General features: G+C 43.8%; 2 protein-coding genes across 4 annotated transcripts in view; one reads left to right on the forward strand and one right to left on the reverse strand.

Moving 5' to 3' along the window:
• Positions 1 to 4,493, reverse strand: part of LOC118413900 (lymphocyte-specific helicase-like) — a 32,214-nt gene extending 27,721 nt beyond the window's left edge. Inside the window, exon 1 of the mRNA XM_035817523.1 lies at positions 4,343 to 4,493. The gene's annotated coding sequence lies outside the window, so the exon portion shown is untranslated. The remainder of the gene's footprint in view (positions 1 to 4,342) is intronic.
• On the forward strand, positions 474 to 21,327 carry LOC118413899 (nitric oxide synthase, brain-like). 3 transcript variants are annotated; one of them, XM_035817519.1, is made up of 27 exons: positions 474 to 599; positions 10,376 to 11,052; positions 11,242 to 11,384; positions 11,494 to 11,656; positions 11,777 to 11,868; positions 12,168 to 12,309; positions 12,431 to 12,570; positions 12,713 to 12,884; positions 13,210 to 13,311; positions 13,699 to 13,893; positions 14,313 to 14,425; positions 14,571 to 14,715; positions 14,865 to 14,969; positions 15,275 to 15,336; positions 15,479 to 15,580; positions 15,927 to 16,101; positions 16,224 to 16,368; positions 16,600 to 16,678; positions 16,858 to 17,051; positions 17,202 to 17,371; positions 17,572 to 17,782; positions 18,809 to 18,896; positions 19,084 to 19,202; positions 19,364 to 19,524; positions 19,678 to 19,872; positions 20,099 to 20,179; positions 20,553 to 21,327. In XM_035817519.1, the coding sequence occupies exons 2-27, from the start codon at positions 10,402 to 10,404 to the stop codon at positions 20,595 to 20,597; spliced, it is 3,990 nt and encodes a 1,329-aa protein (XP_035673412.1). In that variant the 5' UTR covers positions 474 to 599; positions 10,376 to 10,401; the 3' UTR covers positions 20,598 to 21,327. The 3 variants fall into 3 exon arrangements, with proteins under 3 accessions (XP_035673412.1, XP_035673410.1, XP_035673413.1); XM_035817517.1 differs by lacking the exon at positions 474 to 599 and adding an exon at positions 3,945 to 4,133; XM_035817520.1 differs by lacking the exon at positions 474 to 599 and adding an exon at positions 6,939 to 7,013.
• The last annotated feature ends 25 nt before the right edge of the window (positions 21,328 to 21,352 follow it).

Below are 21,352 nucleotides of genomic sequence, written 5' to 3' on the forward strand. Positions count from 1 at the left end.
ACTGGCCGTGAAAGACATGTAGCATGATGGCTGCTGATTTTAAGTTCTACCTCAAGAGGCACTGCCACCACCCAGATAGCGGATGTTGAGAGGTACTGCGTATAGTTGACACGCTACAGAATAACTTTCTTAAGTTATTCAAATCGTTGTCCAAATCAAAAGAAAAGTATTGAGAACACTTTGACACACATCGATTCCCTAGCGAAAAAAGTTTTTAAAGTCTTTAATTTCTGTTTAACAAACTGAACGGCTTCACTGTGTTTTAGAATGCTATATTAACAGTGCACTGACCGGTCAATACCACTTACTCCGTAGAGTATTGCACATCATGACTTGCAATTACAGCGTACAAAGTCGAAGAGTTGTAGTTCTAAGGTGTGTCTTGTGCGTGCACTTTCCCTGGTTTCCAGGGCGATATGTTTTGAGGTTCGTGTGGCATGATGAATGATGAAATACAATGGTGTTTGTTATACAAACGTCTGTATAAAAGACGTGTTGAACATGTACGTGATGGCAACCACGGGAGATGAACCTGGAGGAGAGTTGCAGACCGTCGGAGTTGAAGTTTGGTGAAAGAAGTCGTCAACAGAGCTCTTCAGGTTAGTAATGTTAGCAAAGCGGGTAAGATCACTCCTTTCAAACGGGTAATAACACCCATTAAAATGGGCTATAACACCCCTTACAAACGGGTAATAACTTCCCCTAAAGGCTGCAACCGTTGAGCGAAGAAAGATTTGACAGATCGCTCAACGAATTTTAAAAATAAAGAATTAATATTTTCCCTTTTTGTGTGTATTTTTGTCATTCAAATTGTACATCATGTATCATATCCCAATTATAAATCAAAAAAACAAAAAGTGTCACATAAGTTCAACTTTGATTGCTTAACGGTCGATGTACCTGTCTCTTTCTAGTCCGAAGGGGACCCTATATAAGGACTCATTGCAAAACGTAGTACTTAGACCTACATCGCTATGGAAACGCCGGTCAGCGTTACGTAATTATAATCGCATTAGCCTCCTTCACCGGCGTCTATGGGGGCCTTGGCGTAAGGTTTTTTTGGGGGGGGTGGATTCGCGATTTTTAACCGGGAATACGCCGGAAAAGGAAAATATGCCGTACGGCGTGTTGTGCCCTTAGCTCTAGGTGAAGTTTGCGGGGAAGAAGTTGTACTTTACTTTGAGTTTTGTTATTGAAAGAAAAAATGATAATTTTCGGCCGAAAGTTTTGCCTAATTAAAAAATGTGAAGACAGAACTCATATGGACTTGAATATATGCACTCATGTGAACCCATCAATTGTGACAAAATTATGAATCTCATACATTTTTAGAATTTTTCTAACCCGCCGAGTTTGCGTGACGTAGGTTATGAAGATAGTACACAAGAAATATTGGGTCGACCCGGTCAGTGTGAACACTGTAGGAGTAGAGGAGCGACTGTTTAACCCCAAAAGTGTGTACGGCTCCCGTTCCCCTGGATTGCTTGGCGACCAACATTGGATTGGTGTCGTCCTTGGTTGCATAATTGAAATATGGTGCATGATATGAAAGCATGATTCAAAAGACAAAAACACAGAAGACTTCGGAAAAATATTGTTCATCTCGAGAGCGATCTGTCAAATCTCTCTCATTATCAGCGATCGCATCTTCTAGTTTTTTGGGGGCGTGTGTCGGGGGTCTGACACTAGTACGGCAGTAGTACAGCTTACTTTTCAGAGTACTCGAAATAGTGCTGTTAGACGATCATCCTGGGCACATCACACAGCCCTCTGTCATTCAGTCTCAATGTCACGTCTTTGACTGTCATCAAAAATAGCAATAATTTGTAACTTTTTTTGCGTCTTATACCGCCTGAAAAGAGACTTGAAATAAATGACAACGCGAGAGACATCATAACTCCCGAATGCGTTTTCATGTACCCGCATATCATAAACACGCGAGGTTGCCGAAGTAACACTGATATGTGTGTTAGCTGAATGAATATGATTGTCACAGATTGACAGATTTACTAATGGTGTTTGAAGTAACCTGCCCTCTTTTGAATTCACTTTGCGAAAACAATTCGATTATTTGTTCATCAAGCCGTGCTTGAATAAATAGTTACTTTATCGGAGTGATATACGTTCGTTCCTTAGTTGTTGACGTCTTGGTTGTCAGCCAAACTGCCAAAGTGTTCCACTATCAAGCCTCGCCCAATTAAGTCAAACAAGAGTGCACTGAAATACGCTTTGTGGACTTTGTCCATAGCCTCCACCAGGCCTTGCTGTATGTGCTATCGATAGTAGAATTCGACAAACGTAAGGTGAATAATTGGCCAAATTTGACCTAATTAGTCAAAATCAAATTAGTCAAAATTAAATTATCAAAAATAAATTTGACCCAATTGATTTAGCTCACGGTAAGGCATTTTCCCTTAATTTACAAAAAAATGACATTTCGACAAAATCTGCAAGGAAGTAGTTGTACATAGTGGACGTGAATGCTATCCAAAGCCCAATTTACATTGTGCATACATCCAAGCCCGTATGGGTTGTGTACTGACATCATTTGGTTTAGGTAGATAAAGTACGAAGAAATAATATTTTTCTGTTAGATATCTGGGATCCACAACGGTGGGTCAGCGTAAAAAAATATCCGATTTCCTTCATATTTTACAAAATCCAAATAAAATACGCAACACATACGGACTTGATTATGCGCAAGTGTGTGTAATGGTTTATTAAGAAGAAGAAGAAACGTATCACATTCGCAGCCCAAGGGCTGAATTGCAGTCGATACTACAATAAAAGTGTGAACGGACCATACACATTAGGTCGGCAAAGTGTGAACGGACCATACACATTAGGTCGGCAAAGTGTGTACGGACCATTCACATTAGGTCGGCAAAGTGTGAACGGACCATACACACTAGGTCGGCAAAAAAGACCCCTTCTTTATTACAGTCAACATTCCCTATAAATCTCGGTTATTGTCCTACCTCGAGAAACCTAAGTTTGTAATTCTTGAAAGGCAAGATGATTCAGGAAAAGAGCTTTATTTGGTTTTTGGCAGTTTGAAAACAACTAATTTGCAAACCAAATAACAATCAGTGCTACATTAAAAATGTCGACATCTAAAATAAGTTTACACGCAATGCGCAAAATGACAAGAATACGAAGAGGGACATTTACTTAGTTCTCTACAATAAAAGAAATAAGCTCTGTCTGTCGTCTGAAAAAGTGTTTCAGAAAGAGTTCCTGAAATGTGTGATTGTACAGTGATGCAACATGATAGAGGAATGATTTTCTGAGCCGTTCAGTTCTACGTATACATGCCGGTAGTGTGAGGTAATTTTGTTTCTCGGAGCCTCGCCCATTCCACTGTTCCTGCATATTTTACAAAAAATCACCTGCAACCAAGTAGTGTAAAAGATGGTCACTGGATCGCATCTAATCTAATTATTTCTAGATCGAAATTTGTATGCCGTGGCCCGTATCTCGTTCTTCCTGCCATCAATTACATGTGTTATAGGTGTAGAAGTCCTATTATGTAAAACAGTAGAATTATATCCTTATTTGCATAACTTTCATATTATTGTGTACATCTCTGTCTAGGCTACAACTTTACACAGATTTATTGTGCGGGTAGATAATACCCCCGCCCGCCTGGCAAATCATTCTCTCTATGTAGCTAAATTCCACTATTTTTCACACAGACAGTCTGGTGGAGATTAATTTTTCCAGCACATATGCTTATTTGGGTGGGGCAAGATTGCCAGGTGTGCACAAGTCGGCAATACGTGTCTTTCATTCCTGTATTAGCGTTTTATTGATGTTCCTTATCAGATCGCAGTTGTCCTTACATCCCCTTCACTTCAACCCCCAGATATTGTATCCACATCATGACCACACAAAAGACAAAATATTTACCTTGAAATTCCTAGATGCGCACGATTCGATCTCGGTTGTCATGTGGTGTGGAAACATGGCCTGCGCAGCTGTAAAATTAGCATCCATGTTGTTTTATAAACATGTGTAGGGCATATTTTGATGTACTGCGAGCGCGAACAGGCAAGGTTGTGCACAAAAAAAGACACCGCCGGCTGTCGAGCTCTCGTGAGGAGCTTTCAACCTGTTTACCCTGGCTTATGCAGGTAACGAATATTCCATTTGTTTTGATGCCATACGTCGATCTATACACAGAGAAGGGAATGTTATACTAAAGAGCGATCGCCCTTAGCAGACATTTCGCAATCCATTTTCCCCTAGGCCTATAACTCACTTAACCTTCTTGGCTCCAGTAGAAACATAAGACGCTGAAGAACTTTCTTCAGTCATTCCCATCTTGAGTTATTTATCTTACCTTGTACAAGGCTACGTCGTCTTCGAAATCTCAGTCTTCCAGTCTGGCTGAGGCGCCGTAGACATGGCCCTGACAAACTTCCCTCACAGTTTTCCAATCGTGGCTTTCCTTCATCCCCCAGTGCATTATATTGCGGTGAGAAAGACTCCAGTCATTTTTGTAGAACCACTCTCTGTGCAAGCTGTTGTGGCTAACACATTTTGGAAGCCATATGCTTGAAGTGTAGTCTACATTTTGCCCTACAAACAGAGCGAACAAAGATGGCTCCTTGACATTGCAAGTATGGAACATCTGTAATCGTATTCGTTATTGTTGGCTAATTTCACATGCCTTGAACTCATTGTTTAATAGGGCCTTCACACCGAAACCGAATCAGCAGGAATTAAGCAGAACCAGCCGGAATGAATTATTTGCAAAATTCGTACCACATTCGGGGCCATTTTCGGGTGGGAATTCCAAATGGGCCTTAAATCCCCTTGACACGAGAAGGAATGAGTCAGAATGCCGTCAGAATGAAAATTATGAAGAAAATATGAAATATGCCTATTCCTGTGCATTCGTAGTGTATTCTAGACATTCCGACTACATTCCAGATATTCTTTCGGCCACATTCGGGCAGGATTCGCGATGGCTTGCCGTTTCGATTCTCCATCGAATGAGATAAGAATGTTTCGAATACTGTTGGAATGCCGCAGAATGCGGTAAGGCTGCAGTTAGAATAGTTAGAATCCACTTAGAATCGACTTAGAATCCACTATATGAATGCCATTCGATATTTCTCCACTTCGAATACACCTCGACAGTTTTTAACACGTCAAAAACTTTCGGGCTAGCCAAAAGAACGGGCACAAATAGCTGGAATGCAGTTAGAACACACTACGAATTGCCAGGAATTGCAAGGAATAGAAAAGAAAAGAATTTTCAGTCCGACGGCATCCCGGATCATTCGTGCTCTCGTGTGAAGGGGGCTTAAGGAGCTTTCAACCTGTTTTCAATGTGAAAAGGTAAAGTTGCCGGAGCGAAATAGACTTTCATGTGCTAAATAGAGGCCCTTGCTTGGGGCTTGCATCTTGCCGTATTCATACTCTTTGCCATATATTATGACAGGATTATAAGCCCCACAGACATAGCACATAATGGCATTCGTGTCCTTAAATGTCGGCATATGTTTAGACCTCCGTGAACGTGTTATTATGAAATGGTGCGTTTGTATATTTACATGTACGGGTAACGTTACAAGTAAGCAAGTCATGAATGGAGTATGTTGATGTTGTGACATGGGATTCGTACCTATTGTTGCAAAGATAAAGATAAAAATGTGCAAATTTCCGAGCTTTTTTCTTTAGATTTGCAGCTGTACTGTACTGTAGTTTTTTTTAATGTAGGTAGGACAGTGAACCTTTATCATCTTGTACTACCAATACCGATTCGTATTAGCTGGAAAAGCCAGCAATCTCACGTTGATCGCGCCGTTGGGCTATTGAACATCTGTTGACTTTACATTTTACCAAATATGGAATGTAGTTTCGAGAAATCTTATCACTGAAACTCTTCTACGTACCCGGTGAGAAATTGAGTGTGCGCTCTCCTTCGGTCGCTCGTTTTCAAGTAAGTGACTGGCGGGGAGAAATATCAGGACAGTTCAATGTACTGTCTCACTCTCAACATACGCATGTGATCGTGTGCGCTTCGATGTTGCGTATTCTGACGAAACTATAATATGCATACTGTTTTAAATTTTATAATCTCCAAGCAGACCTCCCGTGGGAAAGGCTGGTACTGCTCAGCCCTTTGAATACTGCCTTAAGTTTGCTCCCTGATAGATTGTTTTCATCAGTGCTTGTTGTCCAAACGTTGCATACATGGATAGATTCATTTACGAAACAGGTCTGGGGGCGCCGATTCTACGATCGATACGTACGAAGGAGCTTGTGGTTAGTTTTGCTGAATAACATCCATTGTGATTCTAATACAACTGTAAATCTTGAAAATTTCGCGGTAGATTTATTTTCGCGGTGACCTCACCATCGCAAATTCGTAACATCCCGCCGAGTCTGAGTTTCCAATTTCATTTATCACTACCTAGCTACAGACCTACAGAAACCTAATTTCTCTCCTTTAGCGAAATAAAACCATAACGAAAGTAGATGACCTTACAGCAGTTCTAACATCGATCATGTACACAACCTAGAGCTGTCAATCAACATATTTCTGCCACACCCAGGCTGCTTTACTTCTTGTTTACAGGTGTCAGCCAGACTGCATGTACGTACACGTACGTCGTATACTTGCTGTTTTACGCTGAGCCAGGTGGGAATAATAGTAGCCAGACTTCCCAGACTAATATGCCCCGCTGTACTGTGCTTGGACAAAATAAATGCAAGCGATTTGGTGACATGATTTAGGTTGTGCACAATTGATGAGAACTGAAGAGTGACGGACTTGAGTTGTATTACATAACATAGTGGGAGGGAAGTAGGTGGGAAGTGGGAGGTGGCCGCCAGGAGATGGGCGAATCACATCTCTCGTTGCTCTGCCGTCGGCACAGCGACGTAATTTATGATGATCGCTTACGATCTGATGAAACAAAAGTTGACAGGCTGCTGTACTTTCGGCTCAGTCTGAAGAACGAGTCGGGGCAGGACGAGCTGACTGCTTCAAATTCCTAAAGGTAAAACTTTTTGTCGTGTGGTTCTAATACCCAAGCAACAGAATGACTCATTTAAAAGTACTAGAAAGTTATTCTCCAAGTAGAGGTTGGGTCGCGGAGATACTAGTGGTATTTAAAGGATTTTTATTAGCTCCCGAGTCCCGACCACTGCTACCTCCGCGGGGAATACAAGAAAGGCACTTTGTCATATACCGTTCTATAAGATTGATACGTTATGTATATATTTTTCTGTTGTTGTTTTTTGTCTTTGCACCCGTACATGTCTGTCTTGTTTATGAATCATGGCTCTAGCATGCATTTGACAAGTGAAACCCGGAAAAAAACCGGTAAAGAGGCGCACTTCGAAACAGAATGTTTTGTTCACACTGTTTTCGATTATGAGTTGTCTATATCTAATTGTGCATGTGTTTTTCTGCCATCCCTTGTGACATAACGCTGAACAAGCCGCTGTTTTTAGTATGCAATTTCAATGTTGATCTTTTTCAAAGTTATTTGTGTAAAGGAATGACTGGAAAGGAAACTTGACTAAAAGTTGGTTTGCAGCTATAATGGGGTGAAATCAAAATGTATTTCGGTCCATCGACAATATAACGATTTAAGCAAAGAAATGGCGTAGATAGTTTGTTGGGTTCTTACGGCCCTGTTTCTTTTGTCGCAAGATGTCCACGGCAAATTGACTACATTCCTTGTACAGTCGTTAAGCTATCTTTTGGTGAGAAGACTTGTCCAAGATCCTTGTCTACAGTATTTCTTGTCATAATCTTGCTTAAAATCTTGGAAGAGATCTTTTTAAATCCTGAGAAGGAGCACATCATTTTTTTTAATCAAATGAATATGTTTCTGCTTGGGAGAAGATAATTGAATATGTACAGTGGAATAAAATCTGTTGACTTTAGGGACTGAAAGGTTAAAAGAAAAAACGTGAGCTAAGCCTATAAAATGTTACATAATATCTCAGCTTTACTTGACCATCAACGCAAAACGGCTCGACAAAAACATGTGCTGAGCCGCAAGCTACTTATATATATACCGCCTCGCCCGTTAAATAAGCATAGACCGCAGATTTGTGTTCACCTGTGGAATGAGCTTCACGGACCGACATTTGCGACAGGGGAGCGAAAGCTCGGACGTGGAGTAAATAACCCGGCGGAGAGAGTCATGCGTCCCGACTCGGTATTATCGCCGGGGTGATTTCAAATAATCGAATTTGCGCCCGTAGCCGTCGGGATACCTGCCGCCGAAAGTTCCGCACGAGAAGTTGGCCCGTCAATGCACTGCAAAGTTGTCGATCATACAAACCAGCAAGTCATATCGCAAACTACACATGAGCCTTTTATGGCAGTGGCTAGGTGGGTGGACTTGTCGTCCCTTGACAGGCCTGGTGTTCCGCGAAAAACAAACGATGCGATTTTGTATCTTTACTTCGGTTGATTCTTGGAAACAAAGTTGGCCGGGAATGATTTCGAATGGGCCCGCTAGTCTGTTTCCAAGATTGCGATGCTTTTTAGGTGCTCAACCTCAAGGCGTTCATTCGCTAGTTGCTAGAAAATCAGGTTTTGATAAATGAAATTTGAACATCAATATCAATAATATTTGTCGCTAATACAGCAAGGAGGCTCAGTGAACCCACTTTTCGTGTAGAGTGCACTGTTTTACTGTAAGAGAAACTTCGATTTCTTCAACTCATGTCAGGACAGCGTTTTCTAATGTCCTATACTGCACAAATCCTTTAGATGTCCTTGTGACTCGCACCTTTTTCAGCAAAAAAAATGTGAATAAAACAAAGTGATTTTTTCCTGCTGTAAATCAAATTACACCCGTTTAGCCTTCTAATCGGAACGCATATAAAGCACCACTTCTCCAGCAATTTTGGCTCCGCGGCCGGCCACGGTCGGATTGTGTGTTTGATTTACAACTGAGCAAACACAATCATTCTCCGTGTGGAGTTACGTAATGGGACGTGACCCAAGAAGCAAGTGCATGGCCGGGGCTAACCGCACAACAACTTCCTACTGCCACTCAGAGTTGCCGATCGCGTGGGGGACAGGAGAGGGTAATGGCTCCCGCCGTCTCGTATGCGAGCCACGTAATCGTTTACTGGAGTCGTTTCCGTACGGGAAGAATCTCACATGTCCTGAAGTTTTATCAGTATATCAGTAGGAAAATTGTTAATGACGCGACTCATTTGCTAAATTGCCTATAAATCTAGACCCTTTGTCATGCAAATACAAATTATTTTTGCAATAAGAAATATTTGAAAATTGAAGGGAGTAAAATAACGCAGTAAAAATTGATGATGAGTTTCTATATAAACTTTTGGTATGGACTTGTTCGAAAAAAACTACGAGCATAGACTGAAATCAGGCATGAATACAGTGTGTTGGTATACGTACGTGAACATAAGCATTCACAAAGATTAAAACGCCCTGGTTAGCGATGGATGCACGGTTAAAGCTCATACTTAAGCTTGTGACTAGTGTGTTACCTGGTGCTAGTACTTGAGTCGTTTGCTTACGTACCGCCTTGTGCCATGGATTCCAGTGCTTGAGAACCACCTGCACACAGCAGGACAGAAACAGTCATTTTGCAGTATCCGTGTGAGCTGTTTTCTGCACTGTTGTTCAATCGGCGTCGCAGTTGCCCTCGTTCTAATCCTGCAAACCTTGCATAGAAGGTTTGTGGCAGTCTTACCTCGCGGAGGACATCGACCTTTGAGCAAATATAACCCACGCACATGACAACACGCACCAAACATACTGGACTAAACCAAGGAGTGAAGGAGAGAGGGGTGATGTGGTGAAGAAACATCCAGAAACACATGAACGTTGTTGTTTATTAGATGACAAACCAACGAGTAAGGCTTCATGGATCTGACACACGAAAAGGAATAAAAAGTGTATTTAAAATCAGGTGTATCTGTCAAGTGGCTTAGCACCGCCATCTTCACAAAAGTTTTACTCACAAAAAGCTTAGCTAATTGTTCAAGCAGCAATGCACGGAAAATATTTAGTTACCGTAACAGAATCTTCAAAGAAAACTGTCTTTAACTTCATCGTACAGGGAAGAAGAAATTGGCGGTCCACAAATTAAGCTGTAATGAGACACCTTGTTTATAGGCTAGTGTCAACATGTTGTTAAACATGGTCCTTTAACATGGTAAAGCATGTTGACAACGGGCCGCCTTTATTTCTGGAATGATTCTTTGGAACATCACAGTCATGATAGTGATTTTAGGATTAAGGAAAGCCTTTTCATAACCACTCATCCGATAGACATAAACCAAAGTTCACTGATACGTTCAAGCTCAAATGACGGTGGCCGCGGAGTATAATTTTTTTGTTAATCTTTTCTTTCTATTCTAGCTTCAAGCCACTGCTGTGCCTGAGCCATGGAGGCACAACAGAACCTCATCGTCGTCAGGATGGTGAAGAGGGAGGTTGATGGCCTGGGACTGTCGGCGAAGCGACGGACAGCAGCCGGTCATTCTGCGGTGGTCATCGAGGAGGTGATCCGAGGCGGGCCTGCTGACCAGACCGGGATGGTCCAGCCAGGGGACACCATCGTCGCTGTAAACGGGCAGGACACCGAGAGCTTGTCGTACCAGGAGGCGACCAAGGTCATCAGAGACATCGAGCCAGGGAAGCAGGTCGAACTGGTCCTCCGCGGACCGAAGTGGTTCCACACCTACCTGGAGACCGTCCGTCTGAGCAGCGGTGAGACCAGAACCGTGCGAGTCACCAGGCCTAACGGGCCCATCGGCGCTCTCACCCTCCTCATACAGCGCATGAGAGGCAACACCTTTGACAAGAGAGCCATTCGCAGACTTGAGAATCGCGGCGACATCCCACTCTACAGCCGCAGTGTGGCGAATGCAGACGTGATCAAGAGCATACCGAACGGCACCATTGCGAACGGCTGTCCAGTTACCGGCCACAGGGCGTCCACGGTGGGGCCATCCGCCACCAGGAGACCAGTGCGGCTGAAGAACTGGCTGAACGAAAGAAGAATTCACGACAACCTACACGCCAAAGCAAACGACGTATGTACCACTCCTCGTTGTCAGTTTGATGTGTATCACACGGGCTACGCAGCAAACTGAAACGGTTTCTTTTCGAATATCATGTCTATCAAATGGAATGTTGCCTGATAAAATCCTAGCATACAAAACAAAGCACTCCCCTCAACGCATAACATAATATTCAATCATAGATGTCTTTATCTCCTCCAGGTGAACCCGTGCTCTGACGGTAAATGTCTCGGTCCGCTGATGCGACCACGACCGTTCACAACACCCGGCTACTTCCGGCCGAAGGAAGAAGTCCTTGAACAAGCAGAGAAGTTCATCTTCGAATACTACGCCTCCTTGAAGAGGTTTGTGCTGACTGTTGTTTGTAATGAAAGCATTGCCTTTATGCCATTACACCTTCGGATAGTTGATATGTTTACCAACGCGAGATTCTCACTACTTCATCTACAACAGGTCGGATGCTGCTGACCGTGACAGACGTTGGAGCGACGTCCAGGTACAGATCGAGGAGAAGGGTGTGTATCACCTGACGTATGACGAACTGGCGTTTGCCGCCAAGATGTCGTGGAGGAATTCGCCCAGGTGCATCGGACGTATCCAGTGGTCCAAACTGCAGGTAGTGTTGTATACATTTCTACTTCTAATTTTCCCTCGGTAATACATGGTTTTGAGATGAATCCTATCATACCAAAACATATTTCTCATTGACAAATCTATATGTTTGTATTTTTCGAAGTTGTTTGACGCCCGTGAAGTCACAACAGCCCGAGGAATGTTCGAGGCTATCTGCAGACACGTCAAATGGTGCACCAACGACGGGAATATCAGGTCAGCGAGAAGAACTGTTTGTTACTTGTGGTGTTCTTTCTTCAGTGCCCAAAGATATGCTTTAGAAATACAAAAAGATGTCCGTCTACTCTCACGTTTAGTGACAGCTGTTGTCTGAAAATTGACGGTGCTTGAATTTAGGAAAAGTTATAATTAGTGACCAGTATACAATAAGAAAATGTACATGTTACTTCCACAGGTCGTCCAGAGCAACGGGTGCTTTTATAGTAAATCTTGGCCTCTTTTCCTCTCGGCCCCTTTTCCTTTGTTATCAATATCAATATCTATACTAACCTTAGGTCAGCCATCACTGTTTTCCCGCCACGCACGGACGGTCGCCATGACTACAAGGTGTGGAACGGACAGTTCCTGAAATATGCCGCCTACCAGCTGCCTGACGGGTCCATCCTCGGCGATCCCATCAACCTCGAGTTCACAGAGGTCAGACTATAAAGGAAAATGATTTTTACTTTCAATGTCCACTAGCCTTCACGAGCTGTCAGAAACGACTTGCTGCATTTGTACCCTTAGATAACCAGCCTCTTGTTACGTTTGTTCCCAGGTGTGCCAGGCTCTGGGCTGGAAGGGGGAGGGCACACGGTTCGACCTGCTGCCCCTGGTTCTGTCTGCTAACGGGGAGGACCCGGAGTGGTTCGACATCCCCAGGGACATCGTCATGGAGGTCAACATCACTCATCCCAAGTGAGTCAAACTACGGGACAGTTATTTCTGTTAAGTGGGACTCTGTCCCTTAATCTCTGACTAACAGCAACGTTTTCCCGAGGTACGACTGGTTTAAAGGGGTTGGATATTAAGTGGTACTGACTCCCTGGTTCTCCCATAGGTACGACTGGTTTGAGGAGTTGGGTATTAAGTGGTACTGTGTCCCCGCCGTGTCCAACATGTTGTTTGACTGTGGCGGTCTGGAGTTTACAGCAGCTCCCTTCAGCGGCTGGTACATGGGCACGGAGGTGGGCAGGGATCTGTGTGACGCCAACAGGCTCAACATCACCGAAGTAAGAATTTACGGCCGAATTTACTACAACGTCATTATGAATTATTACGTTTCTAGCTGTAGGGAATTTTGTTTGATGACTTTTGGGACCATAGAACACTCCTTCGTCTTTATCCTCAAGATAAGCGGTGAATTAGAAAGCGCAGCCACGGGCAAAAAAAGTCATATATCTTGCTCTTCTCGTACTAGCCCATGGCAGCAAGAGATTGTGTATTATACAGGCAAGCTGTGATCTTGTTGATTCCATTTTCATTTCTTACCATGTTTGCTGTCAACTTGTGCACCGGTGAAGTAATTGAAATTCTGATAACTTCTTCTACTAACAGGCCGTAGGGAAGAGGATGGGCCTGGACGTCGCCAGAAACTCCTCTCTCTGGAAAGACGCTGTTTTCGTGGAGGTGAACATCGCCGTCTTGCACAGCTTCCAGGTACTGCAAGTATTTGGACTAACAGTGCAATATCATGGTCAGGGCAAACTTGTAAGGAACCGTTATAAGTTTTCTTCCTATAGCTAGGTTCACAAGGCAAAATAGAATGACAAGTGATGGTAACAGAGGACTACGTGTTGATAATATCGATAAAGAGGTCTGTATCTGTGTCTATACAGCCGGTATAACCGCCCTTCCGCGTAACACACTGGTCAGCTTCGCAGGCACACGGCACAACAGCAGCTGGTTATATTACACTGAACGACCCGTCACACCTAATCTTTGCACATCTATCTACAAGCGTTCTTTAAAACTATCAAGAGAAGATACCCCTTCTGTGGGTCCTGCTTGTCTTACACAAGTTCTTATTTTCTCTCGTGTTTGCAGCGGAACAACGTGACGATTATGGATCACCACACAGCTTCGGAGAGCTTCATGAAACACCTGGAAAACGAACAGCGCCTGCGCGGAGGCTGTCCCTCCGATTGGGTCTGGATAGTGCCCCCAATGTCAGCGTCTCTCACCGAAGTTTTCCATCAAGAGATGGCGAACTACCACGTGAGACCGTCCTTCGAATACCAGGTAAATTGTACAAGTGCATCTACGGTGCATCCACTTGACCGCTCATTACTACTTGCAGCCCAACCCAAGGCAATCTAGACATAATCGCCCAAACTCATACAAACCCATTAACTTAAAGACTAATAAAGACTGTCTCAAATATTCATATTTCCCAAGAACCACTATCGATTGGAATACACTACCATATTCAACCACCCTTCAAGCTAATCCCGTTAAGTTTAAGGAGGAGGTGTTGCAACACCTGCGGAACGGCCAATAAACAGCAGCACTACGCCCTGGATGGTTTGCCCCAACACAAATTAGGGGTGTTATCCAGTAACCGAACAAGAACAAGAACCGCTTTATGTACACGGAAAGCTATAAGTAGGAGTAACAATGGCATGTGAAAGTCTAAAGCAATTTTTCTTTCCTTGTATCAGGAGGACGCCTGGTTGGTACACCTCTGGAGAAAGAAGCCGAAACACCCGGTCCTTCTGAAGTTCGCCTATGATGAAAACCCACCAAGAAGGTGCAGCCTGAAGGAGGTGGCTCTGTGAGTTTTGCGTACATGTATAGCTATCTATTAAACAGCTTGGCTGTATAAGATCCGCTAAGCATGACACTTATCCTTCAGCGAAGAATGTTGAATATTATCATAAATCAGGAGCTGTTGTCTGTATCTGTTGTTTCTCCATCAGGGCGGTAACTTTTGCTGCCGTGCTGATGAAGAAAGCTCTGGACAAGCGAGTGAAGACCACTATCCTGTACGCCACAGAAACCGGCAAGTCGGAATCATTTGCCTCTTCTACACTCGGGATATTCAAGCACGCTTTTGATGCAAAGGTAGGCAAAATCGAATTGTTCAGATTTATTGACAGATAGTTTCAATACATGCGACGTATTTACAAGGTACATGTACTCAGTAGTAGTATCATGCAGTACATAAAGTTTATCTGCACTATCAGTGAAAACACCCCGTCGTTCCCCTGCAGATGATGTGTATGGATGAGTACGACATCACGCACCTGGAAAAGGAGGAACTCGTCATCGTCGTCACCAGCACCTTTGGGAACGGAGACCCTCCGGACAACGGAGAGGTCAGACTGACATATTGTTTTAGTCTAGCTAGGTCAATCTATATTTAAGTAGCATTTTCGTCACTCGGGTTACATCCTACGTATTTACCGACAGCTCTTGCCTTTCACTTGCTTACCCCCAAGCCAAAGCGGAGCGCCAGTGGTTACTACGACGGGTGATGCCCTGTCTCCAGGTTAGCATTCTCAGCTCCTCAATGGATCCGGAGTGTCTCATGATATGACCAAATTAGACAATTTCTGCTACCAATGTTGTTCCTTCCCAACACGAACACAGACCAAATTTCTAATTTATTTTTCTTCATCAGGCTTTTGGTCAAGCTTTACTTCACATGAGGCACCCGCCTGGAAGTGATGGTAAAAAGAGATCGTAAGTATTGCTTTGACTAGTTCCAGAATAGCAAATAAAAGGTATTGATTTATTATCAATGTGCATAAATGATATAAGAAAATCTCAAGATAACATTAAAAGGGAACAAAAGTATCGACAACACGTTTCTTACTTCCTCCAGCGGCAGTGTGCGGCGGGTAAGCAGCATCTCCAAGGCCTCCTACCGACGTCAGCAGAAACTGCTGCGGCAGCTCCGGGACGGCGGGGCGCTCGGCAATGTCAGGTAGGGGTGCTGTATTGTTACCATACGTATTTGTACGGAGTGAAGAGCCACCACATCTCAGCATTACTGTATTGTTACGTACATGAACCAGCCACTAGATCTCAGCATTACTATACTGTTACGTGCATAAACTAGCCACATGATCTCAGCATTACTATACTGTTACGCGTATGAACTAGCCACATGATCTCAACAATAACATTCCAGGTGGCCATTTCCTACCTTCATATTCCAGGTAATTCTGATATGTTCATCTGTTCAAACAGCGTGTTTATGCTGTACGAACATGTTCGTCTGGAGTCATTGTGCCTTTGTTATGGTTAAGTTTTGATGTTTTTGACCGTAGATATGGCGTGTTCGCCCTCGGGTCCCGTGCCTATCCACATTTCTGCGCCTTCGGTCACGCCATCGACACGTTGTTTGAGGAGCTGGGAGCAGAACGGATCCATCCTGTGGGTGAAGGAGACGAGCTGTGTGGACAGGAGGAGTCCTTCCGGGCATGGGCCAAGGGCGCCTTTAAGGTGAGGTCATTTCATGAGATCTTAAGCGTTAGATAGTTTCCTTGGTCTAGGGCAGTAGGTCTACCGAATACTATTGTAACCCAGCATAGTGGATACTAAGTGCTGCATTCTCTCTTCTACAGTCTGCATGTGAGAGATACGATGTCGGCCATGACGTTAACATGGAGGAGGCGAACGCGTCCCTTCTCGGGAGTGACTTCAGCTGGGCGCCTGGGAAGTTCCGTATCGTACAGACCAAGGGACTGCCGGAGACAGACGTCCTGGAGGGTGAGATGGATCACTTCTTTACCTCTCTCACTTTCAGCTAAATCACTCAAAATAGTTTATTATAATAGATTTATTTGCAACATATTGAAATCAAGGCATCGTTCGGTTTGGACACTGAAAATGGAGGATCACATATCAATCTTTATTGCATAGATAGATGTTATGCTTTCTAACACAAATAGATGATTAACCGTTGGATTGTATTGTGACATGCCCTGTCGCCTTGGTTAGGTCTGTCCAAGTTGCACCGCAGAACACTTGTGTCCAGTACAGTCATCTCCAGAACTCAGCTACAAGCTCCGGAATCCGGGTAGGGAAAATTGAAACATAGAGTCCTGTAGCTATTAAGATACGACAAATGCAACGACTTTGCAGAGCATCTTAAAGATGTAGAAGACGTATCTTAAAGGTCGGAAAACTTGTCGTGTTTGCAACTTAAGTATGTCCAATATCCAACCCATTGTTGGTTTGATGTGCCCCTCTCCCCAGCCGACAGACTTGCCTGGTGGAGCTAGAGACTCACGGAGCCCAGGAGCTGAAGTATGTTCCCGGCGATCACGTGGCCATCTTTCCAGCCAATGAGGACCGACTAGTGCAGGCGATTCTGGACAGACTGGAGAAGGGAACAAACCCGGACGCCGTCATCCTGATAGAGGCTCTACAGGAGAAAAAATCTGCATCTGGTAAGACATTTCTATTAATGTAACTCAACTTCAGCTTTATCTGATTTGTACATGAGTCCTATATAGCGAACTACATTTACACCAAAGTGGAACGTCGTTTACACATAAGAGTCACAGAGAAATATTGCTGACCCGACTTTTATTCCAAAGGCTTGGTCAAAACATGGACGTCCCACAACCGACTGCCGCCATGTTCTTTGCGCACGGCACTCTCCCGTTACCTTGACGTCACCACCCCACCGTCACCACAGCTGCTCCTCTACCTGGCCATGCACACGACATCAAGCAGGGAGAGAGCTGAACTCGAGGCTTTGGGCAAGGTTAGTTCAAATATTGATATTCTTTGCTTACTTGATGGTGTATTTAAGGCATGAGGTATACCATCTTTTCACGTTTACGGGGGTGTAAGCCAAATGTTACAGGTAATATAGGAAGGTCAGGGGAAACGCTTGATCCTTCAGCTCTAACAGCTCTTAGTAAAAATGCTATCAGGTAAAGTTCTGTAATCTTGTCTCCACAGGGAGGTGCCAGGTACGAGGACTGGAAGTTTGAGGCGGCGCCGACCCTGCCCGAGGTGCTGCAGGACTACCCGTCCCTGCAGGTTCCGCCCGCGCTGCTCCTCAGTCAGCTGCCGGTCCTGCAGCAGCGCTACTACTCCATCAGCTCCTCCCCACACATGTACCCGGGCCAGATCCACGCTACAGTAGCCGTGGTCAAGTACAGGACGCGTGGTGAGTCTAGCTATGATCCACGCTACTGTAGACATGGTCAAGTACAGGACGCGTGGTGAGTCTAGCTATGATCCACACTACTGTAGCCGTGGTCAAGTACAGGACGCGTGGTGAGTCTAGCTATGATCCACACTACTGTAGACATGGTCAAGTACATGACGCGTGGTGAGTCTAGCTATGATCCACGCCACTGTAGTCGTGGTCAAGACCAGGGCGCGTGGTGAGTCTAGCTATGATACACACTACTGTAGACTTAGTCAAGTACAGGACGCGTGGTGTGTCTATAGCTATGATCCACACTACTGTAGCCGTGGTCAAGTACATGACGCGTGGTGAGTCTAGCTATGATCCACACTACTGTAGCCATGGTCAAGTGCAGGACGCGTAGTGAGTCTAGCTATGATCCACACTACTGTAGCCATGGTCAAGTGCAGAACGCGTAGTGAGTCTAGCTATGATCCACGCTAAGTGTAACCGTGGTCAGGTACACAACTCGTGGTCAGTCTAGTTGTTATCTATGCTGCTGTAGCCGTGGTCAAGTACAGGACGCGTGGTGAGTCTAGTTATGATCCACACTACTGTAGACATGGTCAAGTACAGGACGCGTAGTGAGTCTAGCTATGATCCACGCTAAGTGTAACCGTGGTCAAGTACAGGACGCGTGGTGAGTCTAGCTATGATCCACACTACTGTAGACATGGTCAAGTACAGGACGCGTAGTGAGTCTAGCTATGATCCACGCTAAGTGTAACCGTGGTCAAGTACAGGACGCGTGGTGAGTCTAGCTATGATCCACGCTACTGTAGCCGTGGCCAAGTACAGGACGCGTGGTGAGTCTAGTTATGATCCACGCTACTGTAGACATGGTCAAGTACAGAACTCGTGGTTGAGTCTATATGTGACACACTCCCCTCCACACATGACCAATGTATCGTTATCTTTTTTCAGCAACATGGTAATTATACAGAGAACTTCATAACGATTAAACGAAGTGTGAGTTAACGTTATACAACGGTTTTATTTCAGGTGGCAAGGGTCCGGAGCACAGCGGTGTGTGTTCTAACTGGCTCAACACCATCAACATCAACGAGTCCGTGCCTTGCTTCATTCGCACGTAAGATCTTTTTTTCACGAATGCACCAACCTAAGGCTTTATCTATGTTATAGAGAGAGAAAAAAGTCTACGATTACCTTCATGTGAACTTACTTAGGTCTAGGCTGGGTGACTTAAGCATTGTACAGCAATATGGATCAGCTTAGGTACAACTTGATCCTCATTAACACCATATACGACTTTTCAGGGCCAAGAATTTCCACCTTCCTGAGGACCCCTCCCTGCCTGTCCTGATGGTAGGTCCCGGGACGGGCATCGCCCCTCTCAGGAGCTTCTGGCAGCAACGGCAGGTGGACATCAAGACTGGTAAGGGGATGGCAACGTCATGTGTGCAATATGTCTTATGATGGTCTGAATTTAGACAGTTTGGATCACAACTGAAAAACACGACGCCCAAATAGGAAGAAAGGATATTGTGTCTAAGGTCAGTGTTCAGTATCTAACGGCTGCCATGCCTATCCTGGCAGGTACCACGTCCAGACATCCCCCCGGTGACATGACCCTGGTGTTCGGCTGTAGACAGTCCAGACTGGACCACATCTACAAGGAGGAGACGGCACAGGCCAGGAGAGACGGAGCCCTGAAAGACATCCACACAGCTCTGTCTAGGGAACCTGGGACAACAAAGGTATGTTTTTTTATGTAAACTCATACAATCAGACTTAGGTCCTCTCGACCTTGCTCTGCTGTCAGCCTAGCTTGGTGGAAACTGATTAGAATATGACTTTTTAATCTGACCTTTTGGTAAAGTTTTGTGCTTTGTTTATTGCTTTCATGAAAGACGTACGTCCAAGACATCATCCGTCAGCAAATGCCCAGGAAGGTGCTGGACCTGGTACTGAGGGATGGCGGGCACGTCTACGTGTGCGGTGACGTCACCATGGCTACAGACGTCTGTGAGACCATTCAGCGAATCCTGGTGGAGCACGGCGGGATGTCTAGGGCCAGGGCAGAGGACTTCATCAACACCATGAAGGTACGAACATTTTGAGTAACAGTGGACCTGCACATATTTTCTATCCAAGCAAATATTGAGTAAAATATTACCAGTCATTGAAAATGTAATTTTTTTAAGAAATTGTTTTGCAGTATATATAAACTAGTACTTTCATACACACTGACGGCAAGAAGCCTGGTAGAATTCATAGACTAGACAAACATAAACCTCTGTACATTGCATTAATCAATATTCCTTCTTCCAGGACAACAACCGTTACCACGAGGACATCTTCGGCGTGACTCTGAAGACCCATGAGGTTGAGAATGAAGCTCGCAAGAGAGGAGTAAGTACATAATGATCTGGTTTACATCTACCTGCATGCATCACCACTTCAGTAACAGTGCTTATTCACTTAAGTGATTATACTACATTGGTGGGCGAATAAACCAGAGAAATGCAATACGTTTTTGTCGTAAGTGGACCAGCTGTATTAGCGTTGTGAACACAGTGATCTTAGCATGCATTGTATAATTGAATATGCGTATAAATTGTATTCTTTTCCATTGTTTTTAATGAATATACATTGTATCCCTTTTTCTCTATATTTACTGAATATATATTGTATCCGTTTTGCTGTATTAATTCTGAATATACATTGTATACATTTTCCTCTGTATGTACTGAATATATATTGTATTCTTTTCCTTTGTATTTAGATGTCCCTGTTGGTGACATCGGATGATGAGGACACTTCCTTGTGAACAGCTCCATCTCCTGTCAGATAAATAAAGTGTCATTGAAACTGCTTTGATGTGATGATAAGAACATGGACAAATCTTCGGATTCCGTACAAAGCGATGGGAAACTGAGAATTAGCGTAATATAGATTGAGCCAAGAGATGTTATGTTTTACCACTAAAGTAAAGAAATGTTTAACAACAAAAGACCAGTCTGTAAAATTGAAGAGATAGACAAGCTTCATTACTTATGCTTTATATTTTCAATAAACAGACATCAATATATGTGAACTTTGGGAAGTTTAGTATTTACCAGTATTGAAATATCTGAATTAGCTATAGATTATTTGTTTTGGGTGGATATAGTTATTTGATTTATTCGTCTGTATAGAGAGGAATTCAGCCAGGGCTACCCAACTAGCCGAAGGCTATTAGCAAGGGCTAGCCCTGGTAACAATAGTGTTGAGTGTTTGGCCTCATCTAACAGGGAAAATATAGATAAGATATCAATGTGGTTAATGGGTCTCATTGATAATCACGTGGCCCTTTTTACGGCATGATGAAAGTTGTTGTTTTTTTAAATTTCAAAATCGACTCTCAACGATTGGCAAGAAATGCCTCAAAAGAATAATTTCAATAGTCCAAATAGTCAAATATTGATTTTGCTGTAAAACAGAAGCTGGCTAACAATGTGTTGTATCTTACTCGAAAATGTTCAATTTGTAAAAAAAAAATAAATGCTCTTTTAATCAATCTTAACTTGGTTTGTACTTCCTGTC

Source organism: Branchiostoma floridae, chromosome 4 (genome assembly GCF_000003815.2).
Source record: "Branchiostoma floridae strain S238N-H82 chromosome 4, Bfl_VNyyK, whole genome shotgun sequence".
Lineage (NCBI taxonomy): Eukaryota > Metazoa > Chordata > Leptocardii > Amphioxiformes > Branchiostomatidae > Branchiostoma > Branchiostoma floridae.